This window comes from Motacilla alba, chromosome 6 (assembly GCF_015832195.1).
Source record: "Motacilla alba alba isolate MOTALB_02 chromosome 6, Motacilla_alba_V1.0_pri, whole genome shotgun sequence".
Taxonomy (NCBI): domain Eukaryota; kingdom Metazoa; phylum Chordata; class Aves; order Passeriformes; family Motacillidae; genus Motacilla; species Motacilla alba.
Window position 1 is genome coordinate 4,607,689 of NC_052021.1, and position 25,627 is coordinate 4,633,315.

The 25,627-nt window shown below is 47.9% G+C and overlaps 1 protein-coding gene across 4 annotated transcripts in view; it reads left to right on the forward strand.

Moving 5' to 3' along the window:
• PRKG1 (protein kinase cGMP-dependent 1) overlaps positions 1–25,168 on the forward strand; it is a 372,025-nt gene extending 346,857 nt beyond the window's left edge. For all 4 annotated transcript variants that reach the window (XM_038141718.1, XM_038141717.1, XM_038141719.1 and 1 more), the window contains 8 exons: positions 7,939–8,078; positions 12,053–12,142; positions 13,868–14,009; positions 15,813–15,976; positions 17,161–17,283; positions 17,379–17,441; positions 18,100–18,166; positions 21,253–25,168. In XM_038141718.1, the coding sequence (XP_037997646.1) occupies positions 7,939–8,078; positions 12,053–12,142; positions 13,868–14,009; positions 15,813–15,976; positions 17,161–17,283; positions 17,379–17,441; positions 18,100–18,166; positions 21,253–21,351 (888 nt within the window). In that variant the 3' untranslated portion in view covers positions 21,352–25,168. The remainder of the gene's footprint in view (positions 1–7,938; positions 8,079–12,052; positions 12,143–13,867; positions 14,010–15,812; positions 15,977–17,160; positions 17,284–17,378; positions 17,442–18,099; positions 18,167–21,252) is intronic.
• Positions 25,169–25,627: the final 459 nt, after the last annotated feature.

Genomic DNA, 25,627 nt, shown 5'->3' on the forward strand with positions numbered 1-25,627 from the left:
GCTTTTTGCTCTGCTTGGAGCTTTGGAGCTCTATGGTCTCCTTTAAAGCAGAGCCAGAGCAAGAGGCGAGCTGTTTGCAACACCAAGGCAACACAAAACCTTGGAGTAGGAAGAGGGAGTTGGGTTACGCCACAGAGGAGCTCCGGACACCGGACACTCCCGCAGTATGTTAGGAACTCCTGCAAGCCCGGGCACAAGGGGAACAGAGTTACTGTTGCCACCACAAAACCTCAGGGAAGCCTCCACTCCATACCCTGTGGGAACTGAAGAATAGTAAAATGGGCAAAACCAGGTGGTTTTGGTGCTTAGTTGTGATGTAGAGAGGAAGTTTGGTGTGCAGAGCTCAGCTTGGTCTTCTCTGAGGTTTATTCCTGACTTTTCCTGGCTGGATGTGAAATCCTGTGGAGGAAAAAAGGTCTTTGGGACCACTGGTCCCTTCCTGGGGTTTGAGGTTTAATGTATGATTATTTTGTCTATGAATATTTATGAGTATTTTGAAGGAGTCACCTGCTGAGGATGGTTTAGAGCCAGAGGTCGTGCTCAACCTCTCTTTTGAAGTCCCTCTCTCCTCTCCTGACACCAGGGATTTGCCCCCCAAACTAACACCTGGCTTCTCCACCCTGTAGTGAGGGCCCCACCAGCCTGGGGCTTGGTTTGAGCCTTGTGAAGGTTTTGGGTTCATTTTTAAGGGCTTTTGCCAGCCTCAAGATGTTCCTGGGGAGCTGCATGGTTTGTGTCCATGAGGTGTTCCTGGGGAGGTCCATGATGGGATTCTGGTGGGACCCTCACCAGTGGCCATGGCCAGGTGACATGGCCAGCCTGTTACGGCTTTAAGGTGACAAAAACTCCACCCTGGTGATGTGTGACCCTGGCCCAGGTGAGAGGAAGAGCAGGAGGTGCTCTGTCCTTTCAAGGTGTCAGCTCAAGTAGAAATTTTCCATGCTGTGCGGATGTTCACACCTCAGAAGCCTCCAAGAAGCCCTGGAGCTACCTGAGGTGGGAAAAACATTCCCAGAGGTTTTCTTCCAGGGTGGGTGCCTCTCTCCTGAGCAGGAAAATGCTGGATAAGCTCATTTTTTGTAGCTCCGAACTGGACACAGATAAAACCTATTTAAAAGTGTAGCTCGACACACCAGATTTTGTTGTTTTTTCTTTACCACAGAAGGAAATTTGTTACAAAGCCAAGAAGATATTCCTTTTGTCAAAACTGAGCCTGGAATTGCTGCCTCATGCTTCCACCTCCTCCATTAAAAATATCGTTTATTGCTTCAGGCTAAAAATGTGAAGTATATTGGAGGAATTGGCTCTTTTATTGCCTGAATGTGGAAGTGCAGGAATGTTCCTGGAAAACATTCACAGTTTTTGTGCTTTCCAGGAGTAAAATGGATCAAAAAAGTGAAGGACATGGCAAGGAAAAGGGATTTTATAACTTTGGGCATGAAGCCTCAGAACGTCACCACTGGAGAGGGCGACTGGTGGTGGCTGGGGGGCAGCTGGAATATCTGGGGCTGGAATTGGCCAAGAAGGAATAACATTCCTATAGGATGTGGCTTTCCAGACACCTCTGGGAATGCTGGTGTCTTGGAGGGGTCGCCCTTTCCATGCATCCACGCTCATGGATATGGGTTTTAGATCAGACAGCCTAAAACAGAAATTATTTTCAAAATAGAAATTATTTTCAATTCCACGGATATTACACATGGAAATCCATTTTTGTCTTGCTTTTCCAGGCAGTTTTGTTTTCTGTATCTCAGGAAAAAAATTCCAAAGCTTTGGAATGAATGGTTTTTGCTCAGTGTTTTGGTGGCTCCCTGATGCCTCTTCCAACATCCTTATGGATGCCCTTTTTCATCCCAGACTGGGCTATGCAATCAACTTTTATCTAGGTTTTTCTTGAGGGATAAATCATCCAGGGTTGGAGGAACCACAGCAAATGGCAGTGAGGGGAGGATTTTTTGGGATGCATCCACTCCTTTTTGCAGCTCAGCCTCCCTGGTTTATGTCAGCTGAGAATTTTCTGAGGTGGGATCCAGGATTAACATTAGGAAAATAGGAATTTCAAGTGCCACGGGCATAGGGAATGTCACCTCACGTGACAGGGATGGAGGGCAGGTGTCCCCAGCCCTCAGAAATCATCTCTGCTCACCTTTATTGCTCTTGGCTTTGTTCTTTAATTTCCTTTTCACTCAAGTCCTGTGCTCCTGACTGTCTGCTCCAGGTCAGTTTTTCTGGGTTTATATCAAGATTATTTTTGACAGCTCTGAAATAAATATATTGTAGGTAGCTGAATATCCAGGATTGGAGTCATTTTTCCATGGAATTAGTGCCTGTAGGTGATGGCTGAGCACAGGGGGACTAAAAATCACATCCTTGCCTTCTGCACTCCTTCTGGCTTCGTGGTGGCCCCAAAAAGCAAAATTCCTTTTCAATATGGGGATTTCTAAAGACACAAATAAAAACATGCACATGAAATGTCACAGCCATGTTTTACGGGCTCTGTACAAAGTGGACACAATGGTATTTTTCAGCTTTATTTGTGTTTTAAGAGAAATCTGGCCCCAGCTTCAGCTTCTGAAGTGCAATTAAAACTCTTCCTGCCTCCAGCCTGTGAAGTAAACAAAGCCATTAGTGAATTATTTAAATAATGAGGAAAAACCCAGTGTAAGTGTCATCTGATAGGCTGACAGATGCAGAATCCAGATATTTATTGGTGGGAATTTCCAATTCCCAAGCCAGCTGCTTTTCCTAGGTAATGCGAAGTTTTTTTTTATTAGAAAGATCATTTTTCTCTTGAAAATCTCCTAATTTTTAGGTTTAGTCATCAGGAATTGCCTCGAGCTGTGCCAGGGCAGGCTCAGCTTGGCCAGCAGCAGGAATTTCTGCATGGAAAGGGTGCTCAGGCCTTGGCAGGGGCTGCCCAGGGAGCTTTGCAGTGCCCATGCCTGGAGGTGTCCCAGGAAGGGCTGGAGGTGGCACTCAGTGCTCTGGGCTGGGGACAAGGTGGGCACTGGGCACAGCTGGGACTCCATGGGCTGGCAGGGATTTTCCAGCCTCAGTTATCCCAGGGTTGTGAGTTTTTTAGCTTTTGAAAGAATGAATCTTTTGGTTGCTATGAAGGGGGAAAGATTTGGGGATTTCTGTGAGGAATTTGAGATCAGGTATCCACGGAAATCCCAAACTCATCTGACAATGTCACTCTTTCTGAGCTCAGCAAAATCCTGGGGATGATCTGACCCTTTCTTTCCATCCCCTTCCAACATTTGCAGCATATTCCCTTCTCCAGCATGTGCAGGATGTTTACTTTTATCACACCACTGCAGGGCCATGTTTTTAATTTCCCTGGATTTTGAATTCCTGTTGAAACCAAACCCATCCTTTGTAGATGGAAACGCATCCTTGGGCTTGTCTGTTCGTGGAAAGGGTCTTGGCAAAGTTTGGAAAGATGGGATGTGTTGGGAGCCCACCAAATCTGGGCAGAGGCTGGATCACGATGTGAGCTGAGCCAGAGATTTCAGCTCCAGCTGGAGGCAGGAATTAAACATAAAAATAGGGGTTTTATTTCAGACAAATCCAGACAGGGAAGTGAGCAGGATCATGTATGGGATTGTTGGAGTTTAGCTACATTTGATATTTCCAAGACCCAACAGGAGTGACTTTTTCCATTTCCCACATACCTTAGCCATAGAATCCTTCTTCCTCTAGTTACTTTTCCTTGGAATGAATTTTTGCATAAAACCCTTGACATTCCTCACTGCTTTTTAGCATTTTGCTTCCAGACATTTCTGCAAAAATAATTTTACCTCTGAGATTTATAGGGAGACAGAAATTTTAATATATTTTAATATATTTGCCCAATATTTGCCCTTTACTCATAAAAAACTTCTCTCTGTTTGTTGTCAAGCAACAAAAATCAGTTTTTAGTGCAGGGATCAGGATGTGGAGTTAAAGGAGTTTAGCACAGTTGAATATTTGAAGAAAAATTGTTTAATTTGCTTTTCTGAGTGTCTTCTTAGTGTATAATTTTGCAAATTATTTTCCTATAGAGTCCCATAGTGCTCCAGTTGGGATAGGAAATTTAGGGCTTTCCCAACCGCTGGAATCTGGATTATTTAAAAAGAAAAAAAAAAAAAAGTCACTGTCATGGACAGTTTCCGCTCTGCTGCCCACTTGGAATTGATTTCGAAGCATTTATTCTTCAAAATTCAGCCTACAAGGTGTCTTGTAGACTTCATTTTTACTCCATGATTTTTCTTCCCATCTTCTCCTAAAATCTCAGAGTCCCAGGATGGTTTGGGTTGGAATGGTCTTTAAAGCTCCAAAATTCTACCCCTGCCGTGGGCAGAGACACCTTCCACTATCCCAGGCTGCTCCAAGCCCTGTCCAGCCTGGCCTTGGGCACTGCCAGGGATCCAGCAGCAGCCACAACCACCCTGAGCCATGTCTTAGGTGGGGTTTATTTAAGTCTTGACTTACTTTCCAGCCTAACCCAGCACAGCGTGTTCTGTAGCCAACCAGAAAGTAATGTTGGGCTTGAGGTAGGGAGTAGGAATCTAATTTGGATATGCAAATTATCATTTCTCTCTAAACTTAGGTGAGGAGAGAGGCTGAATCTGGCCTTAGGGAAATGTGGAAAGGCCCCTAAAAAGTCTTTATGGATCATTTGGGCTGGAAAATCCCTGGCAGCCCATGGAGTCCCAGCTGTGCCCAGTGCCCACCTTGTCCCCAGCCCAGAGCACTGAGTGCCACCTCCAGCCCTTCCTGGGACACCTCCAGGCATGGGCACTGCAAAGCTCCCTGGGCAGCCCCTGCCAAGGCCTGAGCACCCTTTCCATGCAGAAATTCCTGCTGCTGGCCAAGCTGAGCCTGCCCTGGCCCAGCTTCAGGCCCTTTCCCCTTGTCCTGTCCCTGTTCCCTGGGAGCAGACGCTGACCACCCCTCTGGCTGATTATGGGGAATTCTCTTCCATCCTGGGAGAAGAGGAATCCCTTTAGTAGGAGAAGCAGGCTGTCCCCTCTTGCTGGGACAGGAGCAGTCACTCTTGTGTGTGCAGCAGTGCAGCTGTCGGGATTAGGAAAGCTCATCTTGCAAACGCTGCTCTCAGCAACAGCTGCTGCTATTTTTGTTGGTTCTACCAGATCAAGCTGGGAAACAGGGAAAATGCAGGACCTTGGGAATGGCCAGCAAGCAGGAGCACTTGGAATGCAGCTGCTAAAGTGCTGCTGTTGAGTCAGTTCTTATTTAATGTGGTGGGGAAATAGCCATGTTTCAGCAGAGCATGGATTTCTGGCTCATTTCTATTGGAAGAATTCCACAGGAAGCAAAATTCCCTTGGAAAAAAAATCTTTGTTGTTGTGGAAGTTCAGAGGGACACAGAGGGAAACTGTGGTGAGTGGAGAACTCAAAGCTCATCCAGTCCCCCCAGGACACCTTCCACTGTCCCAGGCTGCTCCAAGCCCCATCCAGCCTGGCCTTGGGCACTGCCAGGGATCCAGGGGCAGCCACAGCTGCTCTGGGCACCCTGTGCCAGGGCCTGCCCACCCTGCCAGGGAACAATTCCTTTCCAATATCCCATCCAGCCCTGCCCTCTGGCAGTGGGAAGCCATTCCCTGTGTCCTGTCCCTCCATCCCTTGGAAATACCCTGGAATGTTCAGTCACGGAAATAAATCCTTCTCTGGGGGCTTGTTCTGCATCCTGGTAAATATTTATGAAAGTTTCCACTTTCCCAAGGTCAGCTGGGATTGGATCAGCACAGGAATTGCTGGAGTTGCAGACTTTATATCACATACACAGGGATGATTTATAGGGAATACAGGCAGGGAAGGAGGAAGGACTAGAAGCACATAACTCTTGTTTCCTCTTTTCTATTGAGCTCTGGGTTTCATCTCCTCAATACTCATTTTCCCAGCCAGCCTGAGACAGCACCAAGGTGTAAAAACATATTTATTTCTGTGTAAGTGTTAAAAACCAGACAAAAATCAGGCCTGGTGTTCTCTGTGTGTCCTGGGAACAGCAGAAGTTTAAAACCATAAAGCAAAGAAATAATTTTGGAGTGGTTCCAACAGAAGGAGCCAGCTGTGATCCTATGAAACAATATGGAAAAGTCAGAGAGGCTGCATCTCTCCTTTTTCCCTGTCTTTTTTTTTCCCCCATAGAATTCCTGAGTGGTGGAAGGGACCTTAAAGCCCATCCCATTCCACCACCCCTCCTGGTGTTTATATGGGGATCCCATCCTTCCTGGTGTTTCCCTGGGGATCCCACCCCTCCTGGTGTTCCCCTGATCCCTGAACTACACCTGAACAAAGCAGGTGGATAAGAAACTGTTCAAGTTCAGGGTGTGTGGCCTGGGAAAAGCCCAGGGGGAAGTTTGGATAACACTTCTGGGAACATGTTGGGATTATTGAGGTGTCTGAGGGCCAGGAGTGGGATTGAATCATCCTTGAGGGGCTCTTCCAATGCAGCACATTCCATGGTTGTACAAAGGTGCCATGTCTCATATGCACCCACATTCCTGCCAGCAAAACGATACAAAACCAGATCTGGCATCAAATCAATTCTGATTGTGTGAGTGTTGCCTCCCCACCCTAAAGGCAGGCTGGGCTTCTGATGGGGATCAGTGAAGCCAAATTCCTACAAGGACACCCAAACAGAAGTTGCCAGATGGTACCTTGTGCTCGACAGGGGGAAAGCACCTCACTGGAATATTGTTGTGAGCAGCTGCTGGGGGAATTTAGCAGACTTGGAGGGCTGGGAGGTCAACAGCGGGGTTTCTTTGAGAGGGTTGGCCAGGATGGGAAGGGTGGCTGCCTTCCAGCTGGCTTTGGGATAGGGACCTGTCCCTCGGGGTGTCTCAGGGTTCAGAAGTTGCCAGGGTTACCCCGAGAGCAAGCAAACAACTCCTGCCAGCCTCAGCTTGGAGAACCAGGCTAAAAATAGGGGGCAGAGGCTTAAGGTGAGGAGCAAAGCCGTGAGCAGGGAGTGCTGCTGGGAAGCCAGGTCTGCTCATCCTCTGCAGGCATCCCAGACCTGCAATTCCCAGCCAGGGCCAGCACAGGTGGGGTCACCTGGAGGAAAGGGGGCTGGGAAAGCCAGATGTTAACTGGCAACACCTCCTGACCCTGTGGCAGTACCATTTGCTGGGGTACTGATGGTTGGTTTCTCTGGGTCTGGACTGAAGGCACTTGAGACAGTCGTTCATGTTTGGACTCAGGTGTTTATTATTTCTTACCAGTGAAACAGTCTCACTGCTGTGAGCTCTGCAGCTTTTCATTAGAAGGCACAAAATGGCAACAATCTCTTGTCACAAGGTCTTTTAAGACTAAACTATCCAATTAAGAACTGACCCCTACATTATTTCCCCTTTTAACCCAATAACTGATCCCAAAGAGCCCACAATGGGGACTTTTCTGCCCAATTACAAAATGCCACCCAAACCCATGAAGAAGGAGGAAGAAGAAGCATGAAGAAGAAACCCAGGAGGACACCCTGTGCCCTCCATCTTGCTCCCATCCCCAACACACTAAAAATCCCAAAACCTCAATTTCTTCCCAAGTGATACACCTGCACTACTCTCTATAATCCATTTCACACTTTTGTGGGTTCCTGTCTACCTTGAAGTCTGGGAAACTTTCTCCATGAATGAGGGTCAGAGTCAGTGCTCCCCTGGGGGCCAGGGAACCCCAGAGCAGACAGAGAAATATTCCCAGTGCTCTGGGTTTCCACAGACCCCAGAGCAACACCCACATTTAGCTTTTCCCTAAAAATCATTGCATTTAGAAACATCTTTTTTAGCAGTAGGCCAAGCAGTCAGAACCCTGGATCATGACTGGAGAGGTAGGAGGAACTCCTGGGAGGTAGGCAGGTGGGATTGCTGGCAGGGAGGTGGGACTCCAGCCAGGCTGTGGCCTGTGTGTGACCCCGGCCTGTCCTGCCATGCCCAGGTGCAGCTGAAGAGCGAGGAGGCCAAGACGTTCGCCATGAAGATCCTGAAGAAGCGGCACATCGTGGACACGCGGCAGCAGGAGCACATCCGCTCCGAGAAGCAGATCATGCAGAGCGCCCACTCCGACTTCATCGTCAGGTACCTCCCCCATTGTATCTGTGGCCTTCCCCAGATGAGGAAGGAATGATGACTCTGACTCCATGTTCTCAGAAGGCTAATTTATTACTTTATGATACTCTATTATATTAAAGAATACTAAACTAAACTATACTAAAGAATACAAAAAGAATACTTACTTAGAAGGCTCAAAAGCTAATAATGAAAACTCGTGACTCTCTCCAGAGCCTTGACACAGCTTGGCACTGATTGGCTAATAAGTCAAAACAATTCACTTGAAACCAATGAAACAATCACCTGTGGGTGAACAACCTCCAAACACATTCCACATGTGAGCACAACACAGGAGAAGTAAATGAGATAATTATTGTTTTCCTTTTTCTCTGAGGCTTCTCAGCTTCCCAGGTGAAAATCCTGGGCAAAGAGATTTTTCCAGAAAATATGAATGCCACACTCCCTGAGCCCTCAGCATGCCAGGGATCCCCCCTGGGATCAGCCATGGCAGGGAAAAGCCTTCAGCTCCCTCCTGCAAGGGAATGGAGTTGTGGGACAGGAGGGAGGTGCTGGCCAGAGCTCGCTGGTGCTGCCAGATGATCCATGTGGAATCCCAGGGTTTGGGTGGGAAGGAACCTTAAAGCCCATCCAGTGCCACCCCTGCCATGGCAGGGACACCTTCCACTGACCCAGGCTGCTCCAAGCCCTGTCCAGCCTGGCCTTGGGCACTGCCAGGGATCCAGGAGCAGCCCCAGCTTCTCTGGGCACCCTTTGCCAGGGCCTGCCCACCCTGCCAGGGAACAATTCCTAATTCCCAATATCCCATCCAGCCCTGCCCTCTGGCAGTGGGAAGCCATTTCTGGTGTCCCCTGACCCAAGTCCCTCTCCAGCTCTCCTGGAGCCTCTTTAGGCACTGGACTCACCATCAAGAATTTATACATACATATACATATACATATATGTATTTATCATGAGTTGGCTTTGCCCCTGCTCAAGGTTAATTTTCCTTTTCCTTCCCAATTTCTGAGTTTTCCTTCCCACTAAGGGAAGCTGGAAGGCAGGGCTTGATCCTTTGAAATGACACAGTGCCATGACAATGAGCAGCTGTGTCCAGCATTTCTCTTTAGGGAATATTTCACAACTCGAGTTCAGCATCCCTGGACTCCTCAGGGGCAAACACATTAAGACCATCTCCCTGCCCCAAACCTAAGCACATCTCCAGGAAATAAAAGGGCCATTTTTGGTTGTTTCCACCCTAATAACAACATTTAGTCTCAAACTGTGCCAAGGGAAATATAGGTTGGATATTAGGAAAAGGTTTTTTACAGAAAGGGTAATAAAGTTCTGGGATGTTCTGCCTGGGGAGGTGGTGGAGTCACCATCCCTGGATGTGTTTAAAAACAGACTGGATGTGGCACTGGGTGCCAGGGTTTAGTTCATGTGTAGGGGCTGGGTTGGACTCGATGATCTTGGAGGTCTCTTCCAACCCAGAGATTCTGTGAATTCTGTGAATTCCCTGGCTTTTCAAGGACTGTGAGGACAGAGTTCTTTCAATGCTATAGGTCAGGATGGAGCAGTGGGTGCTGAGGGTCCCTGGACCTTGAAGGGCCTCCAAGCCCAGGCTCCCACATCCCACCCTCAAAGACACCTGGAAAACTTCTCTGCCTTAGGAGAACAGCCCTGCTCCCAGAAATTGCTCAGGGGATGCAAACAAACCCGGGGTGAAACCAAACCCCTGGGATGAATCCAAAGGGAAGCACATGGCCAGGCTGGGGCACTCGGGGGGGTGTTTCCTTCCCAGGCTCATCCCTGGGATTCCCCTGGAGCCCACGGCTTCTCCTGTGATTCATGGGTGACAACTGGAGCCCGACACTGCCCGGCTGCTGTTCCCTTCAGGATGTGCTCTTGGATCCAGAAACATTCCTTGTAACCCAGGCTGGAGCCAAATATTCCCTGTGGGCCATCCCAGCCTCTGGATTTTTGGAAGGCTGAGCTGTTTTGGGATGAGAGGGGAAGTGCGGGGCCAGCCAAGCCACCATTCCCAGAAATACCCACTCCTAAATAGAACCTGAGCCTCCAAACATTTCCTAATGGAGCCAGTGATATTCATGGCTGATAAATGAAATTCCCACCCTTCATCCTTCAGCAGGGAAGCAGAACAAGGATGTTTTACCTGTGCATCTTCTCCTTCCACACCCTGCAGTGTTTCCCACCTTTTGCAGCAACAGCCATCCCTGAATTATATTTAATATCCCATGGAAACCCTGCTCTGGGAAGGTTTCCAAATCACAAAGTCCAACCTTTTGCTATTCCTTGAAAATATTTGATTTATCAAACTCTTGCCCATCCACAGGGATTTGAAGTTTTCCTATGGTATCTATCCTGAAATTATTCAACTTATTTATTGCTTATTCAATAACTTGTTTATTCCATTTCTTGGGCCAGCTGGGATAATTTTTTGGGGGGTGCAATGGGCAGAAATTTGAATATTTCAGTAGATTAATTCAGTTTGGAGCTGATAGATGAAAGGTGGGTTTAAAATAATCTCAGAGCAAGGACACAACCTCTGGGATGTTAGAATGGGAAAGACAAAATTCCTGAAGAACTTGGTTGTTTTCTTAATTCATTGTGTTTGTTAAAAAGTCTTTGAAGAATAATTGGGTTTGGTTATTAAAATGAATTAAACCAGGCAAAAGGAGCAGGAGAGGCCAAGTGGCACTAAATAAAATTGACTTTTATATAAACTGAAACTCAAACAGAACAAAATGCTCTGGCTTGGATCAGGGGCCAAACAAGTGCAAATATTTCAAGGAATAAGGAAATAAATAAAGAAGTGATTCAAATATTGTGTCTTTTAAACTTAGGAAATAATGTCCTTTCATGTGTCTAAACTTCATGCTTCCATGATAGCTGATAAATAATATTTGATTTTTTTTAATCTGCATTTTAGGCCAGATTTAATGTGCATAAAATTTTCAGCAGGGCTGCCTTAATTAAGGAAAGCATTTCAGTACTTGGTAATTTAAATTACCCAGCAATTAAAAACATGAAATTACATTCTGGATTCTTGAAGTTTCCTCTAAATTTTAATAGCAATTAAATGTATATTAAGATAAATGATATTTTGTCCAAGTGGCAAGAAATAAGTGGGGGGATTTTTTTAAAACCATCAATTTTAGCGTTATTTAATGGTCAGTTATAACTGACCATTGGTTTTATATAAATAGAAATGGATGTCTTCCAAAGGAACCAAATCCTGCAGTGTTTTCCTGCTGATCCATCCCACAGCTCTGTCAAAATAATAACTGGGATTAGCAGGGAAGTGCTGGACTCTGCAAAACCCACCTGGTTTCATTTCCATCATGTGGTGGCAGCTCTTGAGTTTTTAACTCCTGGAATTTTTAACTCCTGAATTTTTAACTCTTGGAAACTGCCAGGAATGCAGGAATTGCACCAGGAGTTGCCCTCAGCATTCCTTTCTGCTGCAGAAATTGTTAAAATTATTATCCAAAAATTACAAATTAATTTCAAAAATTAGTAATTAATTACCAAAAAAATTACAAAAATTAAAATTGCTATCCAAACTATCTGCAAATAAACCTTCCCTGTATCCACACCCCCCCCGGAAGCCTGGGTGGATAAAGCCACTTGTGGAAGAGGAAGTACAAAAGCAGCTGAACATTAAAATCAAGTAAAAAAAAGAATCTCTGGTGTTTTTTTTTTCATCGTAGTTATTTAATATTATTAAACACATCTATAAATCCAAATAATGTAATATCATTAGAAAACCCTGTTGAGCACAGAGCATGGATTTTAGAGCACAGTTCAGAACTCGAGGATGGGTTCACAAAGCCTGGCCCATCCCTTGAGGCAGTTTTTCCTCCACATTCCTTCCTGGGAGGAAGAGGAAGAGCATTTCAGCTTCTTAAACTCTGTCAAAGCAGCGAGTTTAGTGCTTAGATAATGGATTTCTTTGTGACTTTTCTGGTTGCCACCCTCAGGCTCTACAGGACGTTCAAGGACAGCAAGTACCTGTACATGCTGATGGAGGCCTGCCTGGGGGGAGAGCTCTGGACAATTCTCAGGGACAGGTGAGCTGGGACTTGTCCTGCACAGTGAGATGTTTTAAATGTCACAATTCCAGCTGGAAAGCTTGGAAGGGCCTTAAAGCCCATCCAGTGCCACCCCCTGCCATGGGCAGGGACTCCTTCCGCTGTCCCAGGCTGCTCCAAGCCCTGTCCAGCCTGGCCTTGGGCACTGCCAGGGATCCAGGGGCAGCCCCAGCTGCTCTGGGCACCCTGTGCCAGGGCCTGCCCACCCTGCCAGGGAACAATTCCTAATTCCCAATATCCCATCCATCCCTGCCCTCTGGCAGTGGGAAGCCATTCTGTGTGTCCTATCTCTTCATCCCCAGTCCCTCTCCAGCTCTCCTGGAGCCCCTTTAGGCCCTGGCAGGGGCTCTGAGCTCTCCCTGGAGCCTTCTCCTCTCCAGGTGAGCACCCCCAGCTCTCCCAGCCTGGCTCCAGAGCAGCTCCGTGGCCTCCTCTGGATTTGCTCCAGCAGCTCCAGGTCCTTTTGATGTCCCAGTCTTTAAATCACAATTTCCCATCTCAGAGCTTTTCCCTCCCCTGTGTTTTTGAGCTCTCCCTCTGTGAGTGTGAATCTCAACTTTCAGCTCTGCCACGTGGACACTGCTAAATAATATCCATAAATAGTTCCTGGGGTTTATGGCCCAGCCAGGACTGAGAGCAATGAGCAGGAGGAAACTGAGAGCTGTGCAGGGTCTGTTGGCCCAGATATCCCATATTACACCAGGGCTGCTGGTTCAGGTGGGAATCAAAATCCACACCCTGCCAGGAGCACTGATCCATCAGGATGCAGCAGTGACATGGAAAAATGAGTTAGGAAAGCATGCATGCCCAAAACCCCACAGTCCCTGCCTTTGGAGGGGTCACCTTGGAGTGTTTGGGGTTGCTGGGTGCATGTGGGATGTGCCCACAGAGCAGGAGAAGATGCAGGGAGTTGTAACTCTGGAATGGCCTCATCATTGGAACAGAATTTCGTTAAATTTGGAAAGATTGATCAGAAAGATTAAATTGCCTTTTAATTCCCCAGAACTATTTTTACTATATTTCTTCCTTTTCCCAGCAGCCTTTTTCTCACTGAAAGGGGAACTGGAGCCAAGTTAGAAGGTGCTGGGTGAAATTTTTCCTGATTTTTTTTGTCAGAGCCTGATAATTCCATGTTTAATTCTCTGGGATTTAAACTGAGGTTCTGCTGCCATCTAGCTTAGACACCCTGCTGGTCTCAGCCAGCCCCCAGCAGGCAGGGGGATGTGGTTTTCTTTGGAAAACTTGAGAAACAAGGAGCCAAAGGTGCAGTTTGGAATTTGCATTAACTCTTCAAATCCCTGCATCTTTGATTTTTCTGCCTTTTGTCTCAGTTAGGAACATTAATACAGAACTTACCTGCACTCCTCAAAGGAGTTTTAGCACTCAAAACCCAAAGTTGTAATTAGGAAAAAAAATACCTTTTTGCTTACAGGACAAGCATTTCAAAGTTTTATTTCTAAATTGTGGAATAAACCTTAAAATAGTTTCAGATATTGGAGACAAAGAGGCTTCTTCAAAAATGGAAATTTAATTAGATTGAGATATAAAAGTGAGTTTAGCACCAGGAACTGTCCTGGTGTTAAAAAGTGATTTTACTGCAGCGATAAAAGTTTTAACAGCAGAATGAATTCCATGGGGAAGGAAACCACTTCCCAGGGATTCCTCTAATGGCTTTATCCCCTTTTCCCTCCCTCCTTCCCACAGGGGTTCATTCGAGGATTCCACCACCAGGTTTTACACGGCGTGCGTGGTGGAGGCCTTTGCCTACTTGCATTCCAAAGGGATCATTTATAGGGACCTCAAGCCAGAGAACCTCATTCTGGATCACCGAGGTTATGCCAAGCTGGTGAGTGCCCAAAAAAAATCCCCCCAGGTTTGACCAGAAAGGGTGAGGAGCAAAGTGCCCCCACAGGACCCATCAGGGGATGCCAAGAGGAGATCAGGGCAAGGTGCTATCATCATCACTGGGATGTTTTCATGACTTCCAGCAGGGCTCAGGGCATGGCTGAGCTGAGAAATGCCGACTGTGAGGACACAGTCTCAAGCTGCACCAAGGGAAATGTAGGTTGGATATTAGGAAGAAGTTTTTTACAGAAAGGGTGATAAAGTTCTGGAATGTTCTGCCCAGGGAGGTGGTGGAGTCACCATCCCTGGATGTGTTTAAAAACAGACTGGATGTGGCACTGGGTGCCAGGGTTTAGTTGAGGTGTCAGGGCTGGGTTGGACTCGATGATCTTGGAGGTCTCTTCCAACCCAGTGATTCTGTGAATTCTGTGAATTCTGTGAATTCTGTGAATTTTGGGATTCAGGTCTGTGCTTCTGGAATGCTGAGAAAAGAGCATCAGGAGAAAGCCACCTGGCTGTCCTGGGCAAAAAATGACCTGATTGCCCCAGAACTCAGGAAAGGCACCCTGCTTTTTAGGGGTACCCCGAATGGCCTGGTGAGAGCATGGAGAGGGACAGGAGAGAAGAAGTAGTTCCCTTGGTGGGAGGTGCTGCAGGGTGTGGGAAGCCACCAGTGAAGGACAGGAGCCCTAAAAGGAGCTGGTCCAGGAGGAGCTGATGGCCCCTGGAGGTCACGGGGGGCCAAGGGCTCTGTGTCTTGGTCTGGGAGCTCTTTGGGGACAGTAACTCAGCCCATCATCACAGCCTGGTGGCAGCCTCCATGTGTCACCTCCTGAGTGACATCGGGATTTACCCTCTGCAGCATTTCCCTGAGCCTGGGGCTCCTGGAGTGGTAGAGGAGGATGAGGTGCAGGACTGTCCTTCTCCCACCCCAGGAGCATCTGGAACTGGGTCTGTGCTGGTCCCTCAGCAGCCCCCAGCTCCTCAGGCATGTCCCTGAGTGTCCCAGATCCCTGTGACTGTATGGGCTCCTGACCAGCCCCAGAGGACTCCACTTCCCAGAATAATCTGATTTTCCATGCTTGCCACTGCTGTGGGGACACTGCTCTAGGGCCACAGGGGGCTGATGAGCCCAGCACATCCCAGCAGCCAAACTGGGAGGACATTTGTACTGCTTCACTCCTGGTGGTGGGAGAGGAAACCAAACTTGGCAGCAGGTGCCTAAATCACAGAATCCTGGAATGGTTTGGGTGGGAAAGGACCTCAAAGCCCATCCCACTCCACCCCTGCCATGAGCAGGGACACCTTCCACTGTCCCAGGCTGCTCCAAGCCCCAATGTCCAACTTGACCTTGGGCACTGCCAGGGATCCAGGGGCAGCCACAGCTGCTCTGGGCACCCTGTGCCAGGGCCTGCCCACCCTGCCAGGGAACAATTCCTTCCCAACATCCCACCTAACCCTGCCCTCTCACACCTCAAAACCATTCCTTGCCCATGTTAATTTAAATTTAAAAGAAAAAAAAAAGCAAAATAAATCGATCTGAGCTGTGAGTAATGTCAATTCCAACCCCCAAGAAGCCCTTGGTGCTGGAGTTTGCTTCCCTCATGGGAATTTTCCCAAGGATAAATCAGCAAAAAGGTCACTGTGGTTCCCCGGTCCTGGAACGACCCTCGGTACTTTAATTGGGAGAAAATTCCCATGAGGAATCCTCCTTTCTGCCTTGCTTCACTTCAAGAGGAGCAGAGCCCACGGCTGACATTCCCTCTGATGCCCTGCCCTGACTCTCTCCTGCCCCTTCCCCCAGGTCGATTTTGGCTTTGCAAAGAAAATAGGATTTGGAAAGAAAACATGGACTTTTTGTGGCACCCCGGAGTACGTAGCCCCCGAGATCATCCTGAACAAAGGTCACGACATTTCGGCAGACTACTGGTCCCTGGGAATCCTGATGTATGAGCTCCTGACTGGCAGGTATGGGCATTGAAATTCATCCCAAGATTTCTGCCCTTCTCACCCTGATGGGGCCAGGGCAGGGGCAGGGCTGGGCCAGGCAACTCCATGGTGGCTTTTCCACTCAAAACATCTTTTTTTTTTGGCTCTGAGTGGGCTGAACACGATGGGAAAAGGGGAAGGGTTTGATGCTGAATGGGCTGGAAATGATGGGAAAAGGGGAAGGTTTTGGCCCTGAAGGGTCTGGAAATGATGGGAAAAGGGAAGGGTTGGGCCCTGAATGATGGGAAAAGGGGAAGGGTTGGGCCCTGAATGATGGGAAAAGGGGAAGATTTTGGCCCTGAATGGTCTGGAAATGATGGGAAAAGGGGAAGGGTTTAGCCCTGAAGGGTCTGGAAATGATGGGAAAAGGAGAAGAGTTTGGTCCTGAAGGGTCTGGAAATGGTGGGAAAAGGGGAAAGGTTTTGGCCCTGAATGATGGGAAAAGGGGAAGGGTTTGGCCCCGAATGGGCTGAACATGGTGGGGAAAGGGGAAGGGTTTGATGCTGAAGGGTCTGGAAATGGTGGGGAAAGGGGAAGGGTTTGATGCTGAAGGGTCTGGAAATGGTGGGAAAAGGGGAAGGGTTTGGTACTCAGCTGGGGATGTTCCTCGCTGCTGGAAAGGAGCAGGCAGATTGGGCACCACCCATCTCTTCCCATATTTAATTTGGGATATCACTGCTGCTCTTGGCTTCCTGGAGCTCCCTCACCTCATCCCCCAGCGCCCACCCCCAGGAGGTGGGGAAGGATCCATCCCCTCCACCTGCCCATCCTTCACACACAGCTCCCCATCCATGGGAAGCCAATTAATCCCCACTGGGATTAATTGATCCCCACTGGAACCAGGTCCCACCACACAAAGATAAGCCAGGGAATGCTGCTCATAGCCTCCTGCCTCAGGCTATTGGGATGCAGCTGCCACAGGAAGAAGAGCTTTAGCATGGAAAACTTCTTTTTGGTACTTCCCTGCAGCCAACATCCCTGAATTCCAGAAGCTCCTTGAGAAATGGTTAGGATCATGGGAAGCAAAGCATTCCTGGTTGACATCTACCTTTTCTCATCTAGCTGTATTTTATCAGACTTCAAAACTTTTGAATTGTTTTAAAGACAATTTTTTGTGAAAGACAAGTTTTTAATCTTTTTTTCCTTCCCTGTGCCCTCTGAAGTCCCCCTTTCTCAGGCCCAGACCCCATGAAGACCTATAACATCATCTTAAGGGGAATAGACATGATTGAATTTCCAAAGAAGATTGCCAAAAATGCTGCTAACTTAATTAAAAAACTATGCAGGTAAGTGGACGTAAGAATAAAACAAAAAGCCTTGATGGTGTTTGCAAATAAATGAGCTGGGCGGAGGGATTTAGGATTTGTTCTTCCTTTTACAGGGACAACCCATCAGAAAGATTAGGGAACTTGAAAAACGGAGTGAAAGATATCCAAAAGCACAAGTAAGTGTCTTCTCCAGCAGCCATCAGCTCCCAGAAAGAAGCATTTCAAACACCTCCATTTTCTCCAAAAAGCCACTTCCTATCCATAATGTAAATTCATCCTCCCTTTTGGTCCCCTGGGAGGGGTTACTTGATGTCTTAGAGTTGATTGGCATAAGAACAGGTGAGAGAACCATTCCAGCAAGAATTTCTCTCATGCATCTGTGCTGGATCATCTCTTCTCCCATCCCCAAAGCAGCAGGAATGGATTGGATGGATATTTTTGTGGGAAGGCTCAGGGCTCATCCAGCCACCTTGAGCAAACCTGAGGAAAACCACGAGTGGGACATCCTTGAGCATGAAATTGGGAGTTAACCCAATTCCATAGGGAAAAAAGGTCTCCTGTGGGATAGATCCACCCTCTGGAAGGGAGGGAGCAGCTTCCAGGACAACTGCAGCAAGGAATGGTTCCCATCTGAGCGTTGGCAATTTCCACTTGGGTGGTGTCACCACAGGGTCACTGCACACTCTTCCTTCTTGGTCCCCAAAAAAGATGACAAGAAAAATTCCAAAGGGATTTGAAGGCAAAGTCTGTGGAAGATAAAATCTGTTGTTCAAGCAATTTTCTTTTCTTTTTGTGCTACGCCTGTCTAACTGTTGGATTCTTCCCTCCCTTCAGATGGTTTGAAGGCTTTAACTGGGAAGGGTTACGGAAAGGGACACTGACACCTCCCATAATCCCAAGTGTAAGTTTTCCTATCATTATTTTCTCCTCCATGGGTAATTCCTGTGATGCTGTGAGCTTTGAGCAGTGGTACACTGGGTTAAGTGGGAATAATGTGCTTTATTTCCTCTGGAGATGCTTAAAAAAGTCACTTTAGGCCCATTCCCAGCTAAGCTTGCTCTCCAGGCAGGCTCTTCCCTGGGAAGGCAATGTCAGGAGGGCACAGCCATGGAGAAATCCCCTTTCTTAGCAGGGGATTGAGGCAGGATCACCCACTCCAGCACATTTTCCTCTCTTTCACCTGCTCCACTTGTTTCTGCATCTCCTTTTCCCATTTCCTTGGAGAGCTGCCCCTTCCACCCCTTCTCTCAGCTGTGTCCTCTTCCCTTCTCCTTTATTCTTGTTTCCTTTGGAAAGGCAAGTGGGATTTGGATGCCATCTTCCTTTTCTTTCACATTAACCTTCCCTTCTGTGCTGTCTTTTGTGCCTGTGCCCCTCTTTGCCCTGCATCCATGTCCTACATGAAAAGCTGTTGATGTTTAACCGGGAGCGGGCGCGGAGGGACAGCTCCGCTCGTTTTCCTTTGCAGCAAAGCCCTTCCTTTGATGTCTTTGTGAGCTCTCTGCCCTCAAAGCCCCGCTGCAAAGGGAAACCAAACAGGATTAGCTGACAGAAATTACCTCGGCCCCTTCTGTCCTGCAGCCTCCCCTCCTTGTTCCAGCTTAATCCCTCGGGATCACCGGGAGAATGCCATTAATGGGGGTTTAATTGCACCCCATTGCTCCATCCTGCAGCTCCTGCAGCAGAGGCAGGCCCAGCTCTGGGGCTGAATCTGCCATCCCAAAGTTTGCTTAGGGAAAGAGCAGGAGGGTTTCCCATCCCCCCTTTTGTCCTGTGGGATGCAGGAGCTGCTGGAGTCAGTGGGGAAAGCAGGACTTGGCAAATCTCTCCTGTAAAACAGCTCAGAAATGTTTTAGAGATCAAAGCTGGGTTTGGTTGGGCTTTTTTTTTCTCTTCAGCTCAAGCTACAATCCTGGGATGGTTTGGGTTGGAAGGGACCTTTGAAATCATCCAGTTCCATCACCTTCCATGGCATCTTCCACTATCTTCCACTTCCACTATCCCAGGTTGCTCTGAGCCCTGTCCAACCTGGCCTTGGCCTATTTTTAATGCCTATTCACTCATCAGCAGGATCACATTTCAAGTCAGGCAATAAAGTCAAGTTTGCTCCTTCACATCCAGTTGCAATTCCTGCTTTAGGAATACAGAATGTCCTTGTAGCCTGAAAAAAACCCCCAGGATGTCTTCCTAACTGGTTTTGGTGGATTTTTAGTTTAGTAGGAGCATTTCTAATACTGCTCTTACCGCACACAGCAAGGCTGACTGGAATAGATGGGAGCATCCTTCCCTCTTCCAAGACAGCTCCAGGCTGGCCCTAATCCTGGTTCAACCCAGCTCATCCTTTCCCTGAGCTCTTGGGAGTAGCAGCTCCTCCAGACCTACTCCTGAGATCCTCTCCAAACCCATGAACTGTGAATTTTGTCAACCCCAGAGCTGTCAATCCTACTCCAGCTCATTTTCCACAAATTTTTTTTTTTTGCAAAGTCTCAATTGCCACTCTGAGAAGGGACCCAAAATGCAGCTCTGGTGGCAGACATCCATTTTTCCTTCAATCCACCTCTCCTTGTTAGCTGGGAAAGAGCCAGTGGGACCGAACATAGAGATCAGTTCCTTTTTCTTTGAAAGGCTTTTCCTGCTCTTTAACTCTCTTACTCTCTTACGTGGTTCTGCCAGTGAGGCAATCAAAGGCTCTTATTCCATGGGATTTTTTGTAAGGTCCAATTTACAACCTACTGCTAGGACACTGCTGAGCCTTGATACCACAGCTGGAATCTGTGATTTTACCTCTCCTTAGAAGCTCAGGACTCTGCCAGAGATGAGCTGAGCAATCAAAGGGTGAAGGAGCCCCAACAAAGTCAACAGATCCAGATAATCCAAAAGAAATTAAAACCACTAAGATTTTGTAGGGTGGGTTTATTTTTCCAAAACGAGTTGGGTGTTCCATCATCCTGATTTCCCCCAAAGTATGTTCAGCAGCAGGAAAATGCTGGTGCAGTTGGGCAGCACATTAAATGTGAAGCTGGAGTTGGAACTTCTGTCTTTTCCCAAGGCCTGCAGCAGCATCCAACATCAAATGGGAATCTCAGGAGGGTTAACAAGGCCAGTTGGGTTGGGGCAAGCCCTGAGATCAGTCCAGGCTGGATACTGGGAAAAAAAAAATATTCCTTTGAGGGTGGGCAGGCCCTGGCACAGGGTGCCCAGAGCAGCTCTGGCTGCCCCTGGATCCCTGGCAGTGCCCAAGGCCAGGTTGGACACTGGGGCTTGGAGCAGCCTGGGGCAGTGGAAGGTGTGGCAGGGTGGGACTGGATGGGCTTTAAGGTCCCTTTCCACCCAAATCATTCCAAAATTCTGGGATTTAGTGACTGTCAGTTGGCCCCTGGCTCAGGCTCTTCCCAAATGAAATGACTGAAAACAGCAGCAAGCTCTGGGTAAAGCTTAAAGTATTAAATTTCTAGTAAGACTCTCATTGTTTTGGGATGGAGAGTTGCTGGTTTCCTCTTAAATTGTTTTCTTTTTTTTCTTGTCTTGACTTTATCAAGTCCTCACTGTAAGAAAGTTTCCTTTGCTGTCACAAAGCAGGAAAACTATAAATTCTATAGCCAGGGTAGATTTCAAATGTCATAACTTCCAAAAAAGAAACGGGCTTGGCCTTCATCCTGGGAAGATGGGTTTCTCTGGAACGATCCTGAGGCTGAGCAATGTCAGGAAACTTCAAGGCAGCAGGGCTCAGCTCAGCATCCTGGAGCCATGGATGGGAAATGCTGGGCTCTGAGGAGGTTTTTCCCAAGCCTATTGTGGTAAACCTCGTGGCAACGGGCAGGAAAACAGGAGAGTAGGGGAGCTGGGGGAAATCCCTCAGCTAAAAGCTTTGCATGCAGCACTTCCCTGGCTGGCTGGGGATTCTCTGGGATGCCCATGGCTGTGGGATGAAGAGGGAATGCCAGCACTGGGATGAACATCCCTTTCTTGTCGCTCTTCCCCCCGCAGGTCGCGTCTCCCACGGACACAAGCAACTTCGACAGCTTCCCAGAGGACAGTGACGAGCCACCCCCTGACGACAACTCAGGATGGGACATAGATTTTTAATGATATTTCTCTTACCTGCTTCTGCCTTGCTGAGGACAGCTTTTCCTGGGACGTGGCTGCCAGCGGAACGGGAAGACCAGAATCGGGGAGGATTCGTGCTCGGGGTCACCATGATGCCTTGATTGATGCTGCTCCAGTAACTCCAGTGGCATTAGGACTTCTTGCTTAGTGACAATAGTGCTCTCCATGTTTTCTGTTGGAACGTGACCTGGCGTGGGCATGGTGGTCCTGACACAGAGCCTTGCTCCGGCACAGAACTCCTCTTCTGTGGCCACAGAGATCCTGGCCCACTCTTGATTAGCAGAGCGAGAGATCCGTAGAGTAAGAGGCACTTAATTCCAGCTGCTTTTTCCCTAGGATCAGTAGTAACTTATGAAGTGCTGCAGCTACTCCAGTGCAGGATTTGGGCTATCCCCACCCTCCGAGCTCCGCAGGGCAGCGCTGGAGCCCGGGAGGAGCACGGGCAAAGCACTCCTGTCAAAGCAGTGGGGAATGTGTCCTTTTCCTTTCCTAGCAGTATTCCCGACGAGACTGAATGTTCCCTTTCCTCTTTGTTTTGGAAACATTTTGGCTCAGCCTGGTCAAACAAAAGCACAAGTGCTGCAGATGCTGTCAAGGCAGAGGTTGGGTCGCTTCCCTCACATGGCAGCACCACCTTTAGGCTTCAGTTCTCCTTTCCCTTGGTACCGACACATGCACGGAAAGAGAAAATCATGGAACGAATCCGTTGTACATCTACTGATCCACTGTACATCCATTGATCCGTTTCACGTCTCTTGGTCCATTGTACATCCATAGATCCATTTCACATCTATTGATCCATTTCACAGTGCTCCAGTCACGGTCCTGAGCAAAGCAACAGCAGCCCACCAGTCTGGTTAGGTATAAAATGAAGGATAACTTGGATCTTTTTAGGCTTGAAGGGAAAAACATGAGACCTGTGATGTCCTCTCGAGGTGCTACATCCATCCCTCACCTGGGAAGAAACCTGTCCCTGACCCATCCCGTCGGGAATATGTAGCAGAGGCTCCGTTCTCCCTTTTGGTGATTCCATGTCTCCATGTCTGCATCTCTTCCATGTTTAAAGAATGTCATTAAAATAGGAATCCTGGCTCTGGTGGAACATTGCCAGTAATCCTGATGCCTCTCCAGGCTAAGGAGCTCCACAGGAAAGTCAGTGGAATTCAATGGGAAGTGGATATTGGAAGATCCCTGTGAGGTCTCCAGCGTGCCAGGTCCACGTGACTGTGTTTAACACAGGGATGGCCAAATCCATATGGAAAAAAGAACTGGGGAAAACAATATTATCAGGATATGCTTTTCCCTCACTTGTACTGCTTTTCCTTTGCTTGAATTCCCTCCTGTGGTTCATAGGATGCAGCAGAGGGATCCTGTCCTGGGTGCCCATTTGTTGCATATACACATGACTGAAAGTTTATCCCATTATCCAACAGGAAACATCAGCTTTTGGTCTCTCTGAGAGACCTCGCCCCAAAAAAAAAATCTCAGAATCATGGAATGATGGAATGGTTTGGGTTGGAAGGGACCTTAAAGGTCCTCTCATTCCAGCCCCTGCCATGGGTGAGCAGGTGCTGCCTCCTTTTAATCTCAGCTGCCAAGAGCTGACCGTGGAAAGATCAAGTCTTGCTGACAAGGACTTTTCCCACGTATTACATGGAAAAGGTCTGTTTGAGCAGTAACAAATTCCTTCCCTGATGCTAAGTCCCAACTCTTTTGCATGTTTTTCATTGAAGGATGTAATCAAAAGGGTATTTTGACAGTGTGGGCCATGTCTGCTGTTCAACATGAGCTGGGTGGTGTGACACCTTTGAAACCAGTCTGTGGCTCTGGAATTCCCTCTGTTTCCCAAAGGGTGAGGCCACACCTCTGGCACAGTCACTTCTGCTGTTCTTTAACCATTAAAACTTCCTTTGCCTTCAAAATCACAGGGAAAAGGCAGCACCTGCTGGCTTTTCCACCTTTCTCCAAGGGATGGACGGCACTGAGAGCCAAGGCTGAGCACGAGGGCTAAAACATTCACCGGGCATCTTAAACAGGCCTAACAGCCAAATGCTTCCCTCACATCCCCCTGGACTTTCACTCCATGGGGACAGCTGTCTGTAGGAGTTTGTCCCAGGATGGTGACACCTGCTGCAATTGGCAGGCAAGGAGGACAAAGCCCCGCGAGGATTTGGGGATCAACCTGAAAACGTGACAGGAAGGAGGGTCTGGAATGGGCTGAGCAGTTGGGTTTCTTTTTCCTGTCCCTTTTTTCCTTGTGCCAGGCATGGGAATTGACACCTGCAGCGTGCACTGTGCTGAATCTGAGTTTGTTTTGATATCAAACACCTCACTTGACTTCCATGGCCTCCCTCTCCTGAGCATTAACACTTTGCATATGTATATGATAAGCCTTCAGTTATAATAATATATTTGAGTTGCTTTATATATATCTCTATATATCCACAACAAGGGATTGCCTCTGTGTTTCCACCTCCTGTCCTTATTTGTCTCCTTTCCTGATCTATGGGACGACAGCGTTTTTAGGGAAGGGGGAATCGGCTCCCGTGTTCCCACAGGGGGCTTTGATTGGTGTTGTGGCTTCTCCTGGAGCTGCATTGCCCACAGCAAACTCTTGTTAAACAACAGGACCACGAGCAGATATTTCTGTAAATAGGTATTTTCGTGTCGATGTTTTGTGGGTCACACAGAACTTTCTGTTCTTTTCCAGTTCCATGGCATTATTCCTTCATTTCCTTATTTGTAATGTAATGTTTTTAGGTCGAGGTAGACTTGAATTAATGTCATATTTGTCAGTATGATTAAACTTCCTGTCAGCTGTCCTGTTCACCCACCCATCCCATAGTTCTAGAACGTCACTGGCTATCTGGCATTGTTGCAAGTGCCTTAAATCCATGGCATCTTATTGAAAAAAAAAAAAGACAAATTTGGTGTTATGCTGCATGACAAAGACAAACACACCTCAAACTGTCGTCCTTTCTTAGCTTGCTGCGTTTTACAGTTCTTTCTGCTACCGATTTCTAAGCCTTTATTATCTGATCTCAATGAATTACAGAAATGATGACGTCGTTCTCTGATTTCTGTTCAATGTACCAGAGCTGTGTATCTGTTAATGAGATACAGAGTCATTTCTGTGAAATGTATAAATGTGATGTGCGGGTCAAATTAATCTCTGACATCCTAGCAGTCCGTAGACAGGTATTCCTGTTTTGCTAAGCTCTGCAGATCCCACCCATCCGTGCTGTCCCACACAGCCCCCCTTGGGACTCTCCCACCTGGGAAAAATCCACCCTGCCGGTGTTTCCCTGGCCTGAAACCCCGGTGCAAAGACGAGGCTCATTTGCACCACCCAACCAAACAGGCTCTGTGCTTTCCCCTGCCCCTTTCCCTGCATCCACGGGGATGAGCCCTGGGAGCTCCTCCTGCCTCCCCAGCCCTGACACCGAGACTTGGGCGCTTTTAGGGCTTTCTCAGAAGAAGGGGAAATTCCCATTTGGAGTTGCCTCTCCCCTCGGGTCCCAATTTATGCTTGTTTTACCCCAGCCCTTTGTTTTGTACTCCGATTTTCTCTCCTTCCATGGCAGAGGTTTTGTTTGTCGGGCCGATGTCGGTCGCACCCCGGCCATCGGCCGCTTGCACTCTTTGGATGTTGACTGAGGAACTTTGGGTTTTTGGTTTTTTTTTCATAAACTTCCATGGCTTTTGTTTCGCTCTGTACTCCCCCTGCAGCTGTAATTGCCGAGTGCCTGTTGTATACTTTATAGAGTTGAAATAAAAATAATTACTTTTGAACGGCTGTCAGTGGGTTTCTTCCAGGGCAGGAGCCGAGTTTGAGAGAGATCTTCTGGATGGTGGTGAAATATGGGGTTACAGGGGTTCTGCTCCCAGAACTGGTTGTCCAGAGCACCTGTGGCTGCTCCTGGATCCCTGGAGGTGCCCAAGGCCGGGTTGGACAGGGCTTGGAGCAGCCTGGGACAGTGGAAGGCGTCCCTGCCCACGTCAGGGGGTGGCACTGGATGGGCTTTGATGTCCCTTCCAACTCAAAATCATTCCTTGATTTGATGATGACACAGAGGTGAGCAAAAGCTGGGAGAAAGGAGCAACAAAACATCCTCTCAGGAGGGAAATAAATGTGGTAACAGCCCAAGGAGGAGCTGGCAATCGTCACCAATCATGGCAATCACAGGTTGAAGTTAATAATGCAATAAAAACCCCGGGGTGACGTGGCCCTCACCTGAAACTGCCAGGGGAGGGA